The sequence below is a fragment of the Jaculus jaculus genome, chromosome 14 (genome assembly GCF_020740685.1).
Source record: "Jaculus jaculus isolate mJacJac1 chromosome 14, mJacJac1.mat.Y.cur, whole genome shotgun sequence".
Classification (NCBI taxonomy): domain Eukaryota; kingdom Metazoa; phylum Chordata; class Mammalia; order Rodentia; family Dipodidae; genus Jaculus; species Jaculus jaculus.
The window spans coordinates 24,417,886-24,436,858 of record NC_059115.1 but is presented as its reverse complement, the minus strand read 5'-3'; the positions used below and the strand labels follow the sequence as shown (position 1 = coordinate 24,436,858).

General features: G+C 48.5%; 1 protein-coding gene across 1 annotated transcript in view; it reads right to left on the bottom strand.

The window, feature by feature from the left end:
• Otop1 (otopetrin 1) overlaps positions 1-6,405 on the bottom strand; it is a 44,105-nt gene extending 37,700 nt beyond the window's left edge. The window contains exon 1 of the mRNA XM_004669846.2: positions 6,042-6,405. Coding sequence (XP_004669903.2) covers positions 6,042-6,405 — 364 coding nt within the window. The remainder of the gene's footprint in view (positions 1-6,041) is intronic.
• Between the last annotated feature and the right edge of the window lie 12,568 nt (positions 6,406-18,973).

Below are 18,973 nucleotides of genomic sequence, written 5' to 3'. Positions count from 1 at the left end.
GCAGGCTTCTGTACTAGCACACTGACAGCAAGAGAGGACGTGGAGACAGGGGAATTTACCAGGAGTTCCTGGACCAGCCAGCCTGGCAATGAACAACAAGAACAAAAAAAAAACTTGCATCAAAGGAGGTGGGAAGTGAGGAACAACACCCTAAGTTGTCCTCTGATCATCACACATGTACCATGACATGCATGCATCTACACGCACATGAACATGCACACACAATAAGTTTTTAAGCCTAGAAAGAAATATACAAAATGCATTTAGAAGACACTGAGACATATGGATAAATGACTGAGGAAAAGCAATGATGGAGGACTGGAGAGATGGTGCAGCAATTAAGGTTCTTGCCTGCAAAGTCTGACAACTCAGATTTGATTCCCCAGTACCATGTAAAGCAAAATGCACAAAGTAGCACATACATCTAGCATTCATTTGCAGTGGCTGGGGCCCCTGACATGCCCATATTCCCTGTCTGTCAGTATATCTCTGCTTGCAAATAAATTATTTTTTTTTTTAAAAAAAAGCATTGATGAGAGCTCATGGCCACTGTCCAAGCTCCTGGTCCTCCCCGGGCCAATAGTGATGCGGCTCACATGTTTTCTCCCACGCACAGAGAAACTGGATCGCATGTGCTGGGCATTAAGGCACCAGGGCACGAGCAGGGTGGAAACAATGGAGTTACAGAGCAGACTTCGGTGAAACCCAACGCACTGCTGCGCTCACTCCCACTGGGGTAAGCCCTATAGAAACAACATGCAGTTACTTTTGTAAACCCTGGCAAGCCTCCAGTGAAAGTGGAAACTCTCTAAGAGTTGAGATTTCATTTCAGTGCTTTGAAATGGTGTGGCAAGTGCAAGGTTCGTTTTGATTAAAAACAAATAGCAAGATGAGAGGAGACAGCCTTGTTAGATGGCAAGAGTCCAGCCCTGAGCTATGGGATCCTAGGTGTTAGACAGATGTGTATGTTCCTGCACATAACTTTCTTGCCTCTATCCTCAGTTTCCCCATCAATAAAATAAGGACAGTCTACAATGTCATTCTCAAACTTGAATGTGCATACAAATCCCTAGGGGGTGTTAAAATCCACACTGCTAGACTCCACCCCCACTTTCTTTTCTTTTTTTTTTAATGAAAAAAGATTTTATTTTATTTTGTTTTAGAACGACAGACAAAGAGACAGAGAAAGAGAGAGAATGGGCGCACCATGGCCTCCAGGCATTGCAAACAAATTCCAGATACATGTGCCACCTTGTGTATATGGCTTACATGGATACTGGGGAATTGAGCCTCGAACGGGGGTTCTTAGGCTTCACAGGCAAGTGCCTAACCACTAAGCCACCTCTCCAGCCCTCCACCCCCATTTTCTAACTCAGTAGGTCAGAAGTGGGGTGTTCAAGTTTGTGTCTCAAACAAGTTCCCAAGTAGAGATGATGGTGATCTGGAACCCCATGTTGGGCTGTTGCTGTGGTTGACAACTCAATGATGCTGTGAAAAACACCTCATAGGTCTTCTTGTGCTCCCGAAGGCCTCCCTGCCTTCTACACACTCATTCCCCCACTTACTTCCACAATTTGGGGACTCTTCCAGCTATGTTCTGGATATGGTTTGTGTGTGTCCCAGAGGTTCATATACTAGAAGCTCCATCCTCTGTGTGGTGACAATGGGAGGTGGTGGAACCCTTCAGAGGTGAGGCCTTCAGCTCCCCCTGGCCCTCGGAGACAGAGGCCCTAATTACCTGTGGTAGTTTGGTTCAGATGTCCCCACAAATTTAGGTGTTCTGAATGCTAGGTTCCCAGTGGATGGACATTTGGGAATTAATACCTCCAGGAGGCAGTGTATTGTTGGGGTGGGCTTATGGATGCTATAGCCAGCTTCTCCTTGCTAGTGTTTGGCACACTCTCCTGTTCCTGTTGTTCACCAGATGTTGGCCAGGGGGTAATATCCATCATCTGCTCATGCCATTATTTTCCCTGTCATCACAGAGCATCCCCCTTGAGTCTGTAAGCCAAAATAATCCTCTTTTTCTTTTTCCCACAAGCTGCTCTTGGTTGGTGAGTTTCTACCAGCAATGTGAACCTAACTGCAACAGTAATGTTGGTACCGAGAGTGGGGTTGTTGCTAGACAGCTGACTGTGTGGCTTTGGCCTTCTGGAGCTGATTTTTGGGAGAAATGGGGAATGATTTGAAACCTTGGCCTAAGAGACACCTTGCAGTGCTATAAGTACAGTTTGATGGACTAATCTGGTCAGAGTTGAAAGACCTGAATGTAATAAGAACTATGGACTGTGAGGTTTGGCCTGTGAGGGGAAGAGCTTTCCCTGGACTGGGTTAGAGGCAGTTTGTGTGAGAGGCTTGCTGTTATGACCATGTCCTGAGAAGTTGTGCAGGGTTACATTGCGTAGAAATGGACTGGTATGAGCACAGGGATATGGCACAGAAGCGAAATCTTTGGACTGAAACTTCTGTCCCTTCAGCTACAATTGCATGAGAGATTACAACCTTTGGGATTGGGCCAGCTGACCTGCACTGGGACAACTGGAAGAATGTAGACTCTTTTGAAGGGGCCTAAGTGCTCAAGGAGTGTCCTATTCTTCAAAGTCTGCTTTATTTTCCCCCTGGATTAACAAGTTGGCACCCTACCTGGTATAATGAAGTATAAGAAATGCAGGAAAGCCAGGTGTGGTGGTGCACACATTTAATCCCAGCACTTGGGAGGCAGAGGTAGGAGGACTGCCATGAGTTTGAGGGAAACCTGGAACTACATAGTGAATTACAGGACAGCCTGGGCTAGAGTGAGACCCTACCTCAAAAAAACAAAAAGAAAAAAAAGATAGAAATGCATGGTCTTGAGACAGGACAGAAACAAAAAGGAACTCCCTAACTCACCAGGCTATCTTTTAACAGAATAGAAATCTAGAGAAACTGAATGTAGCAATTAATGGGCATTGCAGTTGAAACCATGCACACAAGTGTGCAGGATACTATGCACATGAGGCAGACACAGGATGAGCAGGCCTTTTCATCTCTTCTAGAAGAAACCAATTCTGTCACTTAGCAAATGATCCACCATTACTACCTTCTGTTTGGTTTTGTTTTGGGGGCATTTTTATTTTTCAAGGTAGAGTCTTGGTCTAGGCCAGACTGACCTGGAAGTCACTATGTAGTCTCTGGGTGGCCTTGAACTCATGGCAATATTTCTAACTCTGCCTCCCAAGTGCTGGGATTAAAGGCATGCACCATCACACCTGGTCATTACTACCATATTTTAAAGCAGGATCTTTTTTTTTTTTTTTCAGCCTTTGCTTCTTCACAAGATGTGGAATGGAATACTTCCTGCTCACAGAGATGCAAGGAAACCTAAACTGAGACCCACCAACTCCTCAGCACCTGGACTTTCCCAGAAGGGCTGCTTCTTAGAACATCAGCTTTAGGACACTGTCACCAGGAGAGGCAGGCTGAGATTCTGTGACAAACCTGTCTTTCCAGCTACAAAGATAAGGGAACCCTCAGTACCTGCTAGGGCTGAAGGTATTTCCTCTTGGCATCGCAGTTTAATAGCTGCCTCTTTGCTTCTTTGATGGACTCAGCTGTCCACAGGAATGGCCAGGGTGTGGTGAACTGCTTTCTCCCTCCAGCTTCCTGCCCCTCTCAGAGGTCACTGCTATTCTTATCTTATTCCTGAGGGAACGAGGGCTCAGAAAGGCAAAGGTAACAGCACACAGCCTAAGCAAGCCTTCCAGGGCCAATGTCATTCCCACTCCAAGTCTGATTTGAGAGGCTACATTATCATAGGGAAACTTGCCAAGCGTCTACACAGTCTACCACGTGCTGTTTTCTATCTTACTTCACCAATTTCATCTCTACATGTTGCCTAAAAGGCATACCAAATGGAATGTGCCCATAGGGAAACCTAGAGTCTGTGTTGCCTCTGCTTCTCCCTGTGCCTTCCCAAACTTGGGAAATAGCCCAACTTTTGGAAAGGGAGTGAACAGGAAAAAAGATGGATGAAAGGGTTGGAGAGATTGTTCAGTGGTTAAAGACACTTGTTTGAAACAGGGATGGAGGAGGGAAGGAAGAAAGGAAGAGAGGGAGGATAAGTAGAGGAAGGGAAAGTGAAAGGAAGATACAAATTATAATGAAGGAAAGAAGCTGGAGAGATGGCTTTGTGGTTAAGGCTCTTGCCTACAAGCCTAAGAACTCATGTTCAACTCTCCAGAAACCACATAAGCCAGATGCACAAGGTGACACAAGCGTGTGAGGTGGAACATGTGCCCAAGATGGCACACGTGTCTGGAGTTCAAGTGCAGGGGCTGAAGGCCCTGGCACACCAATTCTCTCTCTCTCTCTCTCTCTCTCTCTCTCTCTCTCTCTTTCTCCCTCTCTCTCTCTCTCTCTCTCTCTCTCTCTCTCTTTCACACACACACACACACACACACACACACATACAAAATAGCAAAGAGGGGGCTGGAGAGATGGTTTAGCAGTTAAGGCATTTGCCTGCAAAGCTAAAAGACCCAGGTTCAATTCCCCAGGACCCACATAAGTCAGATGCACAAGGTGGCACATGCATCTGGAGTTCATTTGCGCCAGCTGGAAGCTCTGATACAGCCATTCTCATTCTCTCTTTCTTTCTCTCTCTTTCAAAAAAATAAATAAAATTATTTTTTAAAAAAATGCAAAAAAGGATGAAGGAAAGAAGGGAAATGGGTCGGGGAGGAAGGAATGGGCGAACAGCTGAAGGAAGAAAGGCTAGAGGAGAAAGGAAGTGAAGAAAGAAGAAAGGAAGCATCCACTAGGGAAGAAAAGGCAAAAGATCTTCAATACCTTGTGGTATTGCACGACCTGGGGGGGGGGGGAGAGTATTGGACTTACTACCATCACAGTCAACCCCTCCTGAAAAGTGCCATCTTCAAGAACCTGAGCAGCCCGGAGCCACGTCCGACTTTCCAGAGGTAAGATAAATTAGACACAGTCCCTGACATTCACAATTCAGGGAGAAATTGATGAGGCTCAGAAAAGCTCTTCAGAGAGGCCTATGGTGGCCCATGGGCTTGAGGGGCTACTATTGCCAGGCCAGGCACATGACCAGCAGAGGACCCTGGGGTCAGACCTCTAAAGACTGGTAGGAAGCGCTGATGGCGCTGAGCACCCACTCTACAACCCCTGGTCCTACTGAGGGTGGTATTTCCCCTGCAGAAGCTGAGCCTTACCCAGCCTTACCTGAGAGGTGAACAAGTAATTTGCCTGAGGTCAGCCATGCAAGAACAGTGGACATCACACTCAGTCTAACTTGAGAAGCTGAGAGGAGGTCACCTTTGACCTGGATCCGGTCTGCTTCCTGTGCCCTGCATCTCTGCCCCCTTTGCCCAGCTCTCCTGACTTCATGGCAGCAGCTCTAGGCGATGTCAGGAAGGGTGTCTTACAACTGAGGAAAGCGCCTGCCCCTCGGGGGCATCACCACACTATTTCCTTCATCCTGCACCACCTACTTAGTCCACACCAGGTCAGGGCTGTGGATCTAGGACCAAGAGAAAAGCATCCTGGGGCTCAAGCAGTAGGCTGGAGGAGCAGCTGCTGCGACAAGAACAGTGTCCGTCCAGGTCACCGCAAGGATTGAAGGGCATGGTCAGAACTGGAAAGAGAGTGATGGGAAAAGCTTCATGGAGATTATAGAAAGGCCTGAGCCCAGGCTTGGAATGACATTCCAAGCTTGGAACAGACGGCAAGACACAGGGGCTTGCACTTCTATGAAGGGAACGGTTTGACAACGTCTAAAGGGCAGGGTGAGGGCTTGAAAGTGGAGGCCACCTGCGGCCAGATCTTAGAAGCCCTGAGCGCCGGAAAGGGAGCGTGGCCTCCTGAGCACCAGTGCAGAGCTGAAGCAGGGAAGTCCGCGCGCCGCTCTAATGCTAGGCGCAGAGCCTTCGGGCAGGGAGCTCCGGGGCCGCAGGAAGCGGGCGCCGGGGAAGGGAACCGGCGGAAAGCGGTCCGGGGAGCCGGCCCGGGCAGTGCGGAGTGGGGGCGCGGGCGGCACTCACCGCGGAGCCAGCGCGCCCCGGCGTGCGTGTCCTTGGGGCGGATGAGGCGGCGCTGCGCGTAGCTGCGGCCCACGTACCACAGCATCCAGAGCAGCTGCAGCAGCATGAGCGCCGTGAGCAGGCACAGCAGGTCGCGCTTGCCCACGCCCGCCGCGTGCACGGCCCAGGCCAGCAGCAGCAGCAGCCCCGCCACGAACACGTTCAGCCCGTACTGGCTGCTCAGGGTCTCGGCCAGCTTCTGCGGGACGCCGGCGCCCCGCCGCGGGCCGGCCGCCCGGGGGGACCCCAGCGCCGGGGGCCGAGTCGACGGCGAGGCCGCCGCGGGTGCTCGGGGCGAGGCGGGCGCGGCGGGGCCCTCGGGCATCTCTGCGGGACAGCGCGAGTCTGGTCCCCGGGCGGCTGCGCGGGGCTCTCGCGCGGCTCCTGGCTCCGGGCCCGGCCCCACGCCCTCTGCACCAGCCCCGCTCCGCGCGCCCTCCGCGCCCGCCCCCGCCCGCCCCCTTCTGCGCCGGGCCCTCGGTCCGGTGCCCGCCCGGAGCGGCTTCCACCGCGTCGGGGACACCAACGCACTCTGCAGCCCACGCTCCGGCCGCGGAGCCGCACACTCCAGCGGCTCCCAGCCCCGGGCACCCCACGCCTAACGCCCCGGAAACGCAGGGCGGCTAGCCGGCTTTCGGAGGGCAGGGTGCGAGGGGACTCGGAGGGCCAGCTAGGGGCGGGGCGCGGCGAGGGTCGGCCCCGACCCCCGTAGCTCTGGGCGAGCCAGCGGCCGGTGTAGAGCGCACAGACGTCCGCTGAGCGTCTCGGTCCATGCTTGGACTGCGGGAAGTTTCCCGTCTCTCTCGCCTCGGTCTTCGAGTGTGTCAGGCATGGAGATCACGTCTAGCACAGGGAGGGCGGTCTGGGGGTATCTTCCCGTTTGTCCTGAGGAGCCTCTCTATTGGAGAGAAGTGCTGACATTAAATGAGACCAGAGCTACTACTAAGAAGAGGCCACCCTTCCCTTTGCCTCCTCCAGGAGAGCAGGGAGCAGAGCTGGAGTGAGCTCTCCAAAGTGACCTTGGAACCAATGCCGACCAACCACCTTCCTTCCAAAGTGTCTGTGTGTCCACATGCTATGGCCTGAAGGCAATGGCGTCCCCCACCAGCGTTCCACACCCGGTGCCACTAAGCGGAGGTCAGGAGGATTTCTGCAGAAGAGTGGTCTAAGGGCTACAGTGAAGTAGCTAGCCAACCAGGAACAAAGCAGCGGTGTAGGGAGGGAGTAGGGAGCAAGCTGGGCATCAGAGCCTAAGAGAGCCCCGGGGGACCCCTTCATGGGAGGCCCCAAGGCAGGGCACAGGCCGTGGGGAGAAACTCTTCCTCTGGTTTAACACTCCACTGTAGCTGCTTGCTTGCTCTTTTTTTCCTTTCCTTCCTTCTTTCTTTCTTTCCTTCGTTCTTTCTTTCTCTTTCTTTCTTCAAGGTAGAGTGTCACTCTAGCCCAGGCTGACTATGTAGTCTCAGGGTGTCCTCGAACTCATGGCAATCCTCCTACCTCTGCCTCCCGAGTGCTGGGATTAAAGGCATGCACCACCACACCTGACCTCGATTTATTTTTTTTTTAAACAAGTTTTCCCTTTGCACTGAGCCCAGCACACCCGAAACAGTCTAGGTTCTGACTGCTGAACTGCAGATGAGCAGGAAAGCCCTGGGCCCAAGGAGCCTTGAGGGCCTTGCCTAGCAGCCATTCTTCATTTCATCCACTCACTCAATTGATCCACACCACTGCTTAGTGGGCTTTGTACTGGCTCTAGGGACCCAGCAGAAGACCTGCCCTTTGACAAGGTGTTCACGGAGAGATGCAGATGGTAAATACCTATTTCGCGTGTGTCCCTGGAAGCTGAAGAGTGTCCATCAGGGGGATGTGGCATGGGGCACTTGCCAGGAAGGCTGAGTGGTGCTGGTAAAAGATCACACCTGTACCTCTTCATACCCGGAATTGCTGGCCAGCTAAAAGGCAGAGGCAGCTTAAGGAGAGGGTTCCAGTGGGGACCAAGAAATGATTGAAGTGTAGGTTGTGTCCCCTAAGCCCCGCCAGCATAGACTCCTGGTAAGCCAGCAGTGCATTAGGCAACACATAAGTGAATGAAGGAGGATTGGGCACCAAGGACCAAGAACTAACTTGCTGAGGTGTCTTCCCCACCATGCCCCTTACCTAGCCGTGTTTTCCTTAGCACAAATTGCCTATAGTGTGCATCCCTGGGGCCACCTCTCCTTATAATAAAGGCTCTGTGAAAAGGTCTTCATCTTGTCCACTGGGTGTCTCCAGCAAGTGGAAAAGTGGTACTGAGTACACAATAGGTGATCAGCAAAGCTGCTGGGAGGCTGGCTGCTGGCTGAGATAGAAAAGTCCTACCTGCCACAGTAACTAATTTTTTAACTGTATTTTCAATTATGCCTGGCTTGTTCTCTCTAGCATCCACAAATGCTTTTTTTAAAATCCATTAAGAGAGGTATATTGGGCACTTCCTTTGTGCCAGGCCAGGGCATAGCAACATGAGACCTATAGTTTGTGCCCAGTGCCATGAAAATCTGGGAGAGGGAGAACCTAGTGCCTGGCAGATGATAGGAACCCTGTGAATGTGCCTTTAGAAATCCAAACTACTTCTGTTCCACTGCACAATTCTAAAAATCGCATCCCTACCCATAAACTCCTTTCCCCAAATCAGCTCAACGAAGTGTGAATTTGCCTGAAAAGACCACATGAAGTGGTGGTTAAAGCCAGGGAACTCTTAGGTCATGCTGAGGGGTTCCATCACTTTACTGCAGAAATCCAACCGAATCATAAAGGAGTTTCAGAAACTCACTCAGGCTTGGGGGAGCTCGGTGGTAAAGCAACTGCCTGGGCTATGGGAGGGAGGCCTTGGTTCCTTCCCTCACCAGAACTCAAAAAAAGCCTTCACAAACTCATACCCAGTCCCAAGCCTAAGCCAGTGTGTGGGCTCCAAGTCCTTGGATAGTAAGCATGCTGGGTGTCTGAGGACACCCCTACAATAGGGCACAAGTATGTGAAGCTTCCAATGTGCCTTCCTGAAAGCCTCCATATCATCATACTGTGGTTACACTCGCTGACAGATCACTACAAGGCCCTTTTCCTCTAAGGTAATGTCAGAAATTCAGGAGACTAGCAGAGCTAATATGGAGCACCCTGCTGACATGTGCAGCTTTCTAGGGCCTTCTATACACTGGGATACATGAGCCAAACTAGGAAGCTCCCATGGATAAGAATACTACCAACTGAAGGAGAAATTTTATTTGCATGTAGCTACTTTGCCCCTCATACCATTTAGTTTTCCACACAGACCTTTTGGGAAACGCTGGACATGGGCTCTGTGCTGGTCTGATGGTCACTTCTGCATACCTTGGTGCATTCCTTCACCAATGTGTGTAAAGTGGGGAGGCTAGCAACCACCTGATGGGAAGGCACATCATATTTGGGGCCAGGGAGGGCACATCCCCACTCCATGATGGGAAAGCCCAGCACAGCTCCATTGTCCCCAGACAGATATCTCCAGTAAGGTACCCTGTAGACTGCACAGTATTGAGCTTACCGATGCCACCTGCATACTACAGTGTGCTAGACTACAACTGTGGCCATTTGAATGTGAAATGTCCCCCATGGCTGCATGTGCTGTGAGTAAGCCTCATACTTAATCCTCAGCTGATGGAGTTCTTGGGAGCTGGAACATTGTTGGAGGAGCTGTATCACTGGGGAGGGTGGGCCTTGAGGTTTGTTGGTCTAGTCTCACTGGGTGTTCAGCTCACTCTTGCTGCTTCCTCCCTGCTGTGACAAAATATGACACCATGATGAAACCTCCTCTTGAAACTATAAGCTGGCAATAAATTCTTTCCTTCCATAAGCTGCTTCTCGTTGGGTGTTTTCTCCCAGCAATGAGAAGGTAACTGCTACACCAACCTGGTGGCCTGTAACATCCGCCATTTTGCTATGCCCATGTCCTTCTATTATGTGATATTACATTGCAAAGATGGCCGACTAGGAGGAATGGCCCCTCACAAGACATCAAATCTGCCCTCAACTGTGAGCAATAACTGTTTGCTGTTTACCACACAGCTGGTAGCATTTTATTATAGCAGCCACAGCAGAGTAAGACAACTGCATAGCTGGGGGTAACTCAAATGCCAGGCCTAGGAGCATCTCCAAGTTTCTTGACTCGCATTCCTGCCTGGATTAAGGCAGCACAAAGGCTGAGCTCAGCTGGGACTGTGGGTCAGGGCACCTGCACATGGCCTCACGGTGTGGCTTCGCTCCTGGTCTTGGAGGGGAAACATCCTGGGCGGGGGGTGTGCAGAGCAAGCAGTGCAGAATGAGGCAGGAGCTGCGTGGCCTTTGTCACCCAGCCTTAGAAGCCAGAGAGCACCATTTTCAGCCCCTCTTGCAAATGCACTCACCAAGCCCACCCATGGGTATCCAAACTTCAGGCCCTCTGTGTGCTTGATACTAGTGGTAGCTGGGGGTGATACGGAACTCATTGGCAACTTCCCTCCCTGTAGTTGTGTGCCTTGCACCTGAGCCCGTGGAACTCACACTGGGGAGTCCAGGGAAAGATGCTGACAGATGTCCATAGAACATTCCATTTTCCCTCTGAAGAAGACAGCATAGGTAAGAGTGCATATGAGGTTCAAATCTTCACACCACATCCATCATGAGAGATCCAGCCATAGCCCTCCTCCCCACACCTCCTTTTCACCAGCCTTCCACTTCATCTTCTCCAGTCATGATCCTTTTTTTTTTAATTTTTATTTATTTATTTGAGAGCGACAGACACAGAGAGAAAGACAGATAGAGAGAGAGAGAGAACGGGCGTGCCAGGGCTTCCAGCCACTGCAAACGAAGTCCAGACGCGTGCACCCCCTTGTGCATCTGGCTAATGTGGGACCTGGGGAACCGAGCCTCGAACCGGAGTCCTTAGGCTTCACAGGCAAGCGCTTAACCACTAAGCCATCTCTCCAGCCCTCCAGTCATGATCTTTGAGCCAAATCAGTAGCCTTCTAGATCCCACCTGTGGAAGAGGCTAAATTGTTAGTCTGTACATTTCTTTATTCAGACAAGCTAGACTTTCAAATGAACCAATCTATATTCTGCTCACTGGCTTTTCCTTCCCTACAGTCCTTCAGGGCCACCACAGGCTGAGACTGCAATGCTGCAGCTGTTCACTTTTGACTGGTGCTATCCTGTCCTGCAGAATCACCTGTGAACTTGGTCTGAGCTGCTTCTCCTACCACAAGAAACTCCCATGTGAGCATAGGTATGGTTTTTAAAGGGTCATGAAACAGGACTTAGACTGAAGGGATCTGGTCTGGGCCACCTTCAGGACAACTTGTGGTTCCCAAACTTGCTCAGGTTCAGTATGTTCTGTGCTTGATTAGACATGCTTCTGTACATGCCCAGCCTGGCTATGCTGGGGGGGGGTCACACAGCACCCAGCTCAGGATGGAAGTTGGAGTCAAGTGATCAGTTACATCTCATAAATTGGTGAAAATTTGTTTGTTGTTAGATTATTTTAGTTATATATTTGAGAGAGAATGGGCACACCAGGGCCTCCAGTCACTGCAAACAAACTCAAGGTGCACGTGCCACCTTGTGCATCTGGCTTACGTGGTTATTGGAGACTTGAACCTGGATCCTTAGGCTTCACAGGAAAACACCTTAACTGCTAAGCCATCTCTCCAGTCCTGCTCTTAGATTTTTTTTTCCTCCAAGGTAGAGTCTCACTCTAGCCCAGGCTGACCTGGAATTCACTATGTAGTCTCAGGGTGGCCTCAAACCCACAGCGATCCTCCTACCTCTGCCTCTCAAGTGCTGGGATTAGAGGCATACGCCGCCATGCCCACCTATTGTTAGATTTTTATTGCTATTTATTTAGTGTGTGTAGTAGGTGTTCTGTGGTATGTGCTGTGTATGCACATGTTTGTAGATGCAGATGTCCATGTACACTTGAAGGCCAGAGGAGAACATCACATGTCCCAGTCCATTACTCAGCCATGCTTCCTTAAGATAAAATCCCTTCTCTGAAACTGGTGCTTCTATTTTTGCCCCAGCAATTCTGTTCTCAACTTCCCAAAGAACTGGGGTTATATACATGCAAAGCCATATGCAAGTGATAATGTGGATGCTAAGGAAATGAACTCAGACAGTCTCAGGCCCTCATATGCCTTCATGCTTGAGTACAAGTGATTTTACCTACTAAGCCTTCTCCCAAACTCTGAATATTGTTTTCAAAAGGGAAATAATTGTGTGCATATCATTACTTTGCTCTAAACCCCTTCAAATCTGTGCTGTGACTCTCTTGTTCACTCTTTCCAGTCTATAGCCAGCTTCCCTACTTGCAAGGCCACTCCAAGCATCCTTGGCTTTGTGGGGTTGTAAGTCTGAGTGAGAACAGCTTAGTACAGACCAGGCAGGGGCCAGAGTTTTCTTTGCTCTGCTACCCACTCAAAATGTTCCGCCTTGTGGACTCTGCCATAAGCCAGCCAGTCACACACTTGTTTAAGAATGGCAGGGAGTCATGACCCTCTCCTTGAATCTGTAATCTGCAGCTGTGGTAGAAGTGGCACTATTAGTTCCTGAGCCTAGGCCTTAAGACCTTAAATTGTAGCCTCTATTTCCTGTATCTTGGAACACTATGGTGGAAAGAATCATGGCTTCCAAAGCTCTATTCCCTGATGTCAAGAGTACATTGTGTTCCAGGGTAAAGGGAATATCAAGTATAGAATTAAGGAGCTTATCAAGGTAGGCCTTATGTGGAAGAAGGAAGCTATGAAGCAGGAGAAAAGGCAGACAGCACAAAATGTAAGAGGATGTCAGCAGCTATCCCCGCCTTTGATGATGGCAGAAGGAATCCGTGGTAGTGGGTGTGAAAATGTGTACCCATGGATTTGGGGGTGTGTTTTGATTTTTGTGTGTGGTTAAGCTTCATTAAGTTTGATCCCCAGCTGGTGGAGCCTTTGGGAGATGGAGTCTTGCTCAAAGGTGTGTTCTTGAGGATGGGCCTTGGAATTTTACAAACCAAGCCCCCTTATCAGTGCTGATTAGGTCACTCTTGCTGCTTCTTTTCTGCTGCTGTGACAAGATGTGACACCCTGGCTGTCTGCTCAGCCATGATAAAACTTCCCCTTGAACCTATAAGCCACAATAAACCCTTTCCTTCCATAAGCTGTTCTGCTTGGGTGTTTGCTAGAATGTGCCAGCATCATGCTTATCACTACAAGGGACCGAACTTCACCAACCTGAAAGCCAGAAAATGAACACCCTCCTGGTGCCCATAGAAAAGAATGTGGCATGTCCAGCACTGTGACTTTAGCTCCAAAGACTCACCCTAGACTTGTAACCTAGACCACTATTGCTACCATCTGGAGCTGTTGTCTGTAGAAATTTGTTCCACCAACCAAAAAAACTAGCATGAATGCTCACTCCTGGGTTCTGGCTATTCTGTCATAAGGAAATTCTGTCAAAGGGAGAGGTCCTCACAGAAAGAAATCCAAAGCCAGCACTGACTTGCCAAGCATGAGTGAGCCATCTTAGAGGGGGCTATCTAGTTCCAGGTGAGTCTTGCCTGGTGTGGAGCAGAAACAAAGTGTTCCTGCCAACCCCTGATCAGATTGCAGATTCCTGAGCAGAATAAATGGCGGCTGTTGTTTTAAGCCACGTATGTTTGGGTGTGGTTTGTTAGGTAACCAGAATATACAGATGCAAGTGGGAATGAGTCCAAATCTGAGGTTTTCTATGGTGACCACTATTGACAGGATAAAGTGCATTGCAAGGAAGTCTTGATGGTCACAGGAGAAATGGTGGGGACCAGGCTGTGAGTGCTAGGACAACTGAGGGGAGCAGTGGGTATGTGGCTCACACCCTCTGGACTCTGGGTCTGTTCACTACTGCTTGGATATGGACCAGTGAGGGACAAAGCTCCCGGTGTCCCTGTGATTCCTCTGTGTCACATGCATGATAGAACGTCACTTTTGCATCTGCTTCCCATCATGTAATTTGTTTCTGGCAGTACTGAGGATGGAGCTCAGGGTCTTGCATATACTAAGCGGACATTGTACCACTGTTATGTCATAGGCCTGTTCTGTTTTCCTTTTTTTTTTTTTAAGCAAGCCCAACTGGTCTTTTTTTTGTATGAGAGACTAAGAGAGGGAATTGATATGCCAAGGCCTGTAACCACTGCAATCAAACTCTAGACGCATGCGCCACCTTGTGCACAGGTGCGACCTTGCATGTTTGTGTCACCTTGTGCATCTGGCTTACATGGAACCTGGAGAACTGAACTTGAGTCCTTAGGCTTTGCAGGCAAGTGCCTTAACCACGGAGCAATCTCTCCAGCCCTTTTACATTTGTCTTTTTAAGACAGAGTTTCACTCTAGTCTAGGCTGACCTGGAACTCACTCTGTAACTCAAGCTGGCCCCAAACTCATGGTGATCCTCCTACCTCAGTCCCCAAGTGCTGGGATTAGAGGTGTGCACCACCACGCCTGGCTCCTGCCATTCTCTACTTCTTTTTAAATATATTTGTTTAAGAAAAAGCGAATGGGTGCACAAGGGCCTCTAGCTGCTGCAAATGAACTCCAAAAATGTACAATCCCTTGTGCATCTGGCATATGTGGGTTCTGGGAAATTGAACCTGGGTCATTTGGCAAGCACCTTAACCACTAAGCTGTCTCTTCAGCCCCCTTTTTCTATTTATGAGACAAGATTTTAGTATGTAGTCCAAGCTGACCTCAAACTCTAGATCCTCTTACCTTGGCCTTCTGAGATTACAGGTATGTGTTACCATACTCCACTATCATGTACTATCTTTTTAATAAAGGAGCACAGTTGGAGACAGTGCAGTGATAGAGGATTCTTAGCTGGAATTTAATTGTATGGGAAACCAAAGAAATTAAATAACAAGAAATATGAATGAACCTGACTTCATGTTTGTCTATAGATGGAAAATCTTTGTGTGTACGTGTATGGTATGTGTGGTGGTGGTAGTGTATGTATGCAGATGCGCAAGCCTCAGACTTGTGTAAAGACCAGGAGACGTGAGTGTTCTTCTCTATCACCCTTCTGCCTTATTTCCTTGAGACAGAGTCTTTCACTGAACTGGGAGCTGCTGTTTTTCATTAGGCTGGTTAACCAGTGAACCCTAACTATCCTCCTACTTCCACTCCCCATGGATTGGAGTTATAGGCATGCATAGCCATACCTGGCTTTAAGGGAAAAAAAAAAAACTACTTATTTATTTATTTATTAAGAGAGAGTCAATGGAAGCACCAGGGCTTCCTGCCACTACAAATGAACTCCAGATGCATATACTTTATGCATCCAACTTTACATGGGTACTGGGAATCTAAACCAGGCTGCCAGGTTTTGCAAGCAAACACCTTTAACCACTGAGCAATCTCTCAAGCCCACACCTCACTTTTACATGGGTGCTAGAGATTAAACTCAGGTCCTCATGATTGAACAAGAAGCCCTCACCTGCTGAGCCATCTCCACAGTCGATTGAAGAAAAATCTTACAATATACCTTCCACAGTTAGGAACCATCTCCCATGACATAAAGACTTTGCTCACTGCGAGGTATGAGAAGGCTTATAAACTGGGCATGGTGGCAAAGAAATAGTGTGGTGGTTTCAATGTAAAATGTATTCCATAGCCTCATGTGTTGGTGATTACACCTCATACTTAATTCCCAGCTGGTGGATCCTTTGGGAGATGGAGTCTTGTTAGAGGAGGTGTGTTGCTAGGGGTGGACCTTGAAGTTTATTAGCCCATTGCCACTGAGTATTCATAGCAATTTTGCTCAGACTACTCTATCCTGCTGATGTAAAAGTGTGACCCAAGTTTTCTGCTCAGGTCTGTTAAGCTTTCTCCACCATTATGAAACGTCCCTCGAAACTATAAGCTGGTCTGGAGAGATGGCTTAGCAGTTAAGGCACTTGCCTGTGAAGCTTAAGGACCTGTATTCGACTCTCCAGATCCCACATAAGCTAGAAGCACAAAGGTGAGGCAAGTGCATGGTCACACATGCCGATGAGGTGGTGCAAGCATCTGGAGTTCAATTACAGTGGCTGAGGCCCTGGCATGCCAATTCTCTCTGTGTGTCTCTAAAATAAAAATTAATAAATACAAATAAAACTATAAGCTGAGGGTTGGGGAGATGGCTCAGTGGTTAAAAGTGCCTGTTTACAAAGTTTGACAGCCCAGGTTCGATTCCCCAGTACCCACATAAAGCCAGGTGCACCAAATGATGCTTGCATGTAAAGCTTATTTGCAGTGGAAAGAGGCTTTGGCATGCTGATCCCCACTTCTTGTAAATAAATAAATTTATGAGCTGAAATAAACCCTTTTTTCCCATGAGCAGATTTTGGTCAGGTGTTTTACCCAACTATGAAGATAACTGCTACAAGTGGGCTAGTAATGCAGCACAGTAATGGAGCACTGGCCCAGCCTTCCATCACCAGCATTACAGAAATAAAAACAAGTGAAGAGCATGTACAGTGGCTACATAAGGACATCTCATGACACAAATCACTGAGACTCCAGCCGCTTTCCCTAACTTTGCTGTTTGCTGTCCACAAGATGTGGCCTTCGGTTTTCTGGTGCTTTGAAGGGAGTCAGAGACTAGTTTGTGCTGAATAAAACTAGTACAGGCAACAACTTGAAGTCCTCTTTCAGGGCTGGAGAGATGGTTTAGCAGTCAAGGCATTTGCCTGCAAAGCCACAGGACCCAGGTTTGATTCCCCAGGACCTACAAAGGCCAGATGCACAAGATGACACACACATCTGGAGTTCATTTGCACCAGCTAATGGTCCTGGTGCTCCCGTCCTATCTACCTTTGCTCTCTGTCTCTCAAATAAATAAAAATAAATTTTAAAAAAATAAGTCCTGTTTGAGGCTCCTTAGAAAGATCACTGCCACTCAAGCAATGAGCCAACAAACTTCTGAAAGCCTCCATGAAGTTCCTCCACCTCATTCACTGAGATTCCGTCATCTACATAGATTCATGCTCAGGCTCTGACCAGAATGTCTTCACCAAAGCTGCCTGGAGGGATGGCCTTAGGCTACTCACTGGAATCATCAGAGCACTTCAAGACAGTTATCTTTGTCCATAAGCTAAATCAGAGCCTGGGCACCAAGAGCCGGGGTGCAGCTCAAGTTCAAAACTCATTACTAACACTGACTGTCAAAAACAGTTCTGTCATAGTCCCAATTTTGATAATAAAGATTTTCAACTACTAATTTCAGTACCCATCATCCTTACAAGGGAGTGCTCTTTCCCTCGGCTTGTTTAATAGTAAGATGGCGTGATACCACATTCTTTCTTTCATGGTTATGATAAAAGCAAAAGCGACCCCCAACCCAAATAACAAGTTTCAGCAGGAACAGGGTCAGGTATGATCCTGTTCAAACTCATCCATCTACCTACCGTCTATCTATCTGTCTGTCTGTCTGTCTGTCTGTCTGCCTGCCTGCCTGCCTATCACCTGACAAGGAATGGAAACTAGGGCCTTGTATATGCTAGGCAAGCATTTTACTACTGAGCTATATCCTCAGCCCTCTTTTTACTTTTTAAGGCAGTTGCTGATGCTGGCATTGAACTTGAAATCTTCCTACCTCAGCCTACTGAGTAGCTGCCTCCAGGCCCAGCTCAAAAAAGAGAGAGAGAAAGAGAGAGATGACTCACTGGTTAAGACACTTGCTTGTTAAGCCTAAGGACTCATGGTCAGCTCTCTCGATCCCACGTAAGTGCAAGGTGGTACAAGCACACAAGGTGGCACACACATCTGGAGTTCAAATGCAGTGGTTGGAGGCCCTGGTGCACCAATTCTCTCTCCTCCTCTCTCACAAAAAAAAAAAAAAAATCACAAAAAATGTACTAAATGTCTCTTTTTAAGTAATGAGTCCATCTTCCGACCATCCTAGTCAGAGACAGTATTGGCCCTTGGCTAACCAGATCTTTGAAAGGTAGATTAAATTAAAAAAAAAAAAAATCCAAGCCTTAAGTTTTATCCTAGTAAAAATATTGTTGAAGAAAAAACTGAAATTTGTGGGAACTGCCATCTGAACCCTGTTCTTGAGCCCAACCCCAAATTCCCTGACTGTATGATCTATGGATCTTACCCCTCCCCACCAGCATGTCTGGCTAGTGGATTCTCACCTGTCTAAACTTGACACTTTATTATTATTTTGGTTTTTCAAGGTAGCATCTCACTCTAGCTCAGGCTGACTTGGAATTCACTATGTCTCAGGATGGCCTCAAACTCACGGCAATCCTCCTACCTCTGCCTCCCAAGTGCTGAGATTAAAGGCATGCACCACCATGCCTGGCAATTCTGTTTATTGACTATGCCTCGTCCTTTGGTGAGCATCCTGTTTGATCAAGTTGTAGATTCCACCTTCTTTTTCTTCCCTCTTCATTCCTGTTTATTGAGTAAGCCCCTACAGTGTGCCAGGCACTACTTTTACATTCTCATGCTGGGACATAACAAACCAGAAGCAACACAGGGAGGAACAGGGTTTATTTGTGCTTTCAGTTCTGAGGGGAAGTGTCCATCATGGAAAGAGGCATGGGAGTGCCAAGCAGGAACCCTGTGTCACATCTTCCCATTTGCAGATAGAAGCAGAGAGCTGAGAGGAATGCAGCAAGTGGGGCTGGACTGTAAAACCACAAGCCCACTCCCAGTTACAGACTTCCTCTGGCAGGGTTCCACCTCCCAACGTTTCTACAAACCTTCCTGAACACAGTCACGAGCTGGGGATTATCCATTCACATGAGGCTATGGAGGACATTTTACACTCAAACCACCAAACGACAAAAGGCATTTCACCCAACCCCAACCTTGTAGGGTATTGGTCCCGGTTCACAATTGCAAGAATGAAGG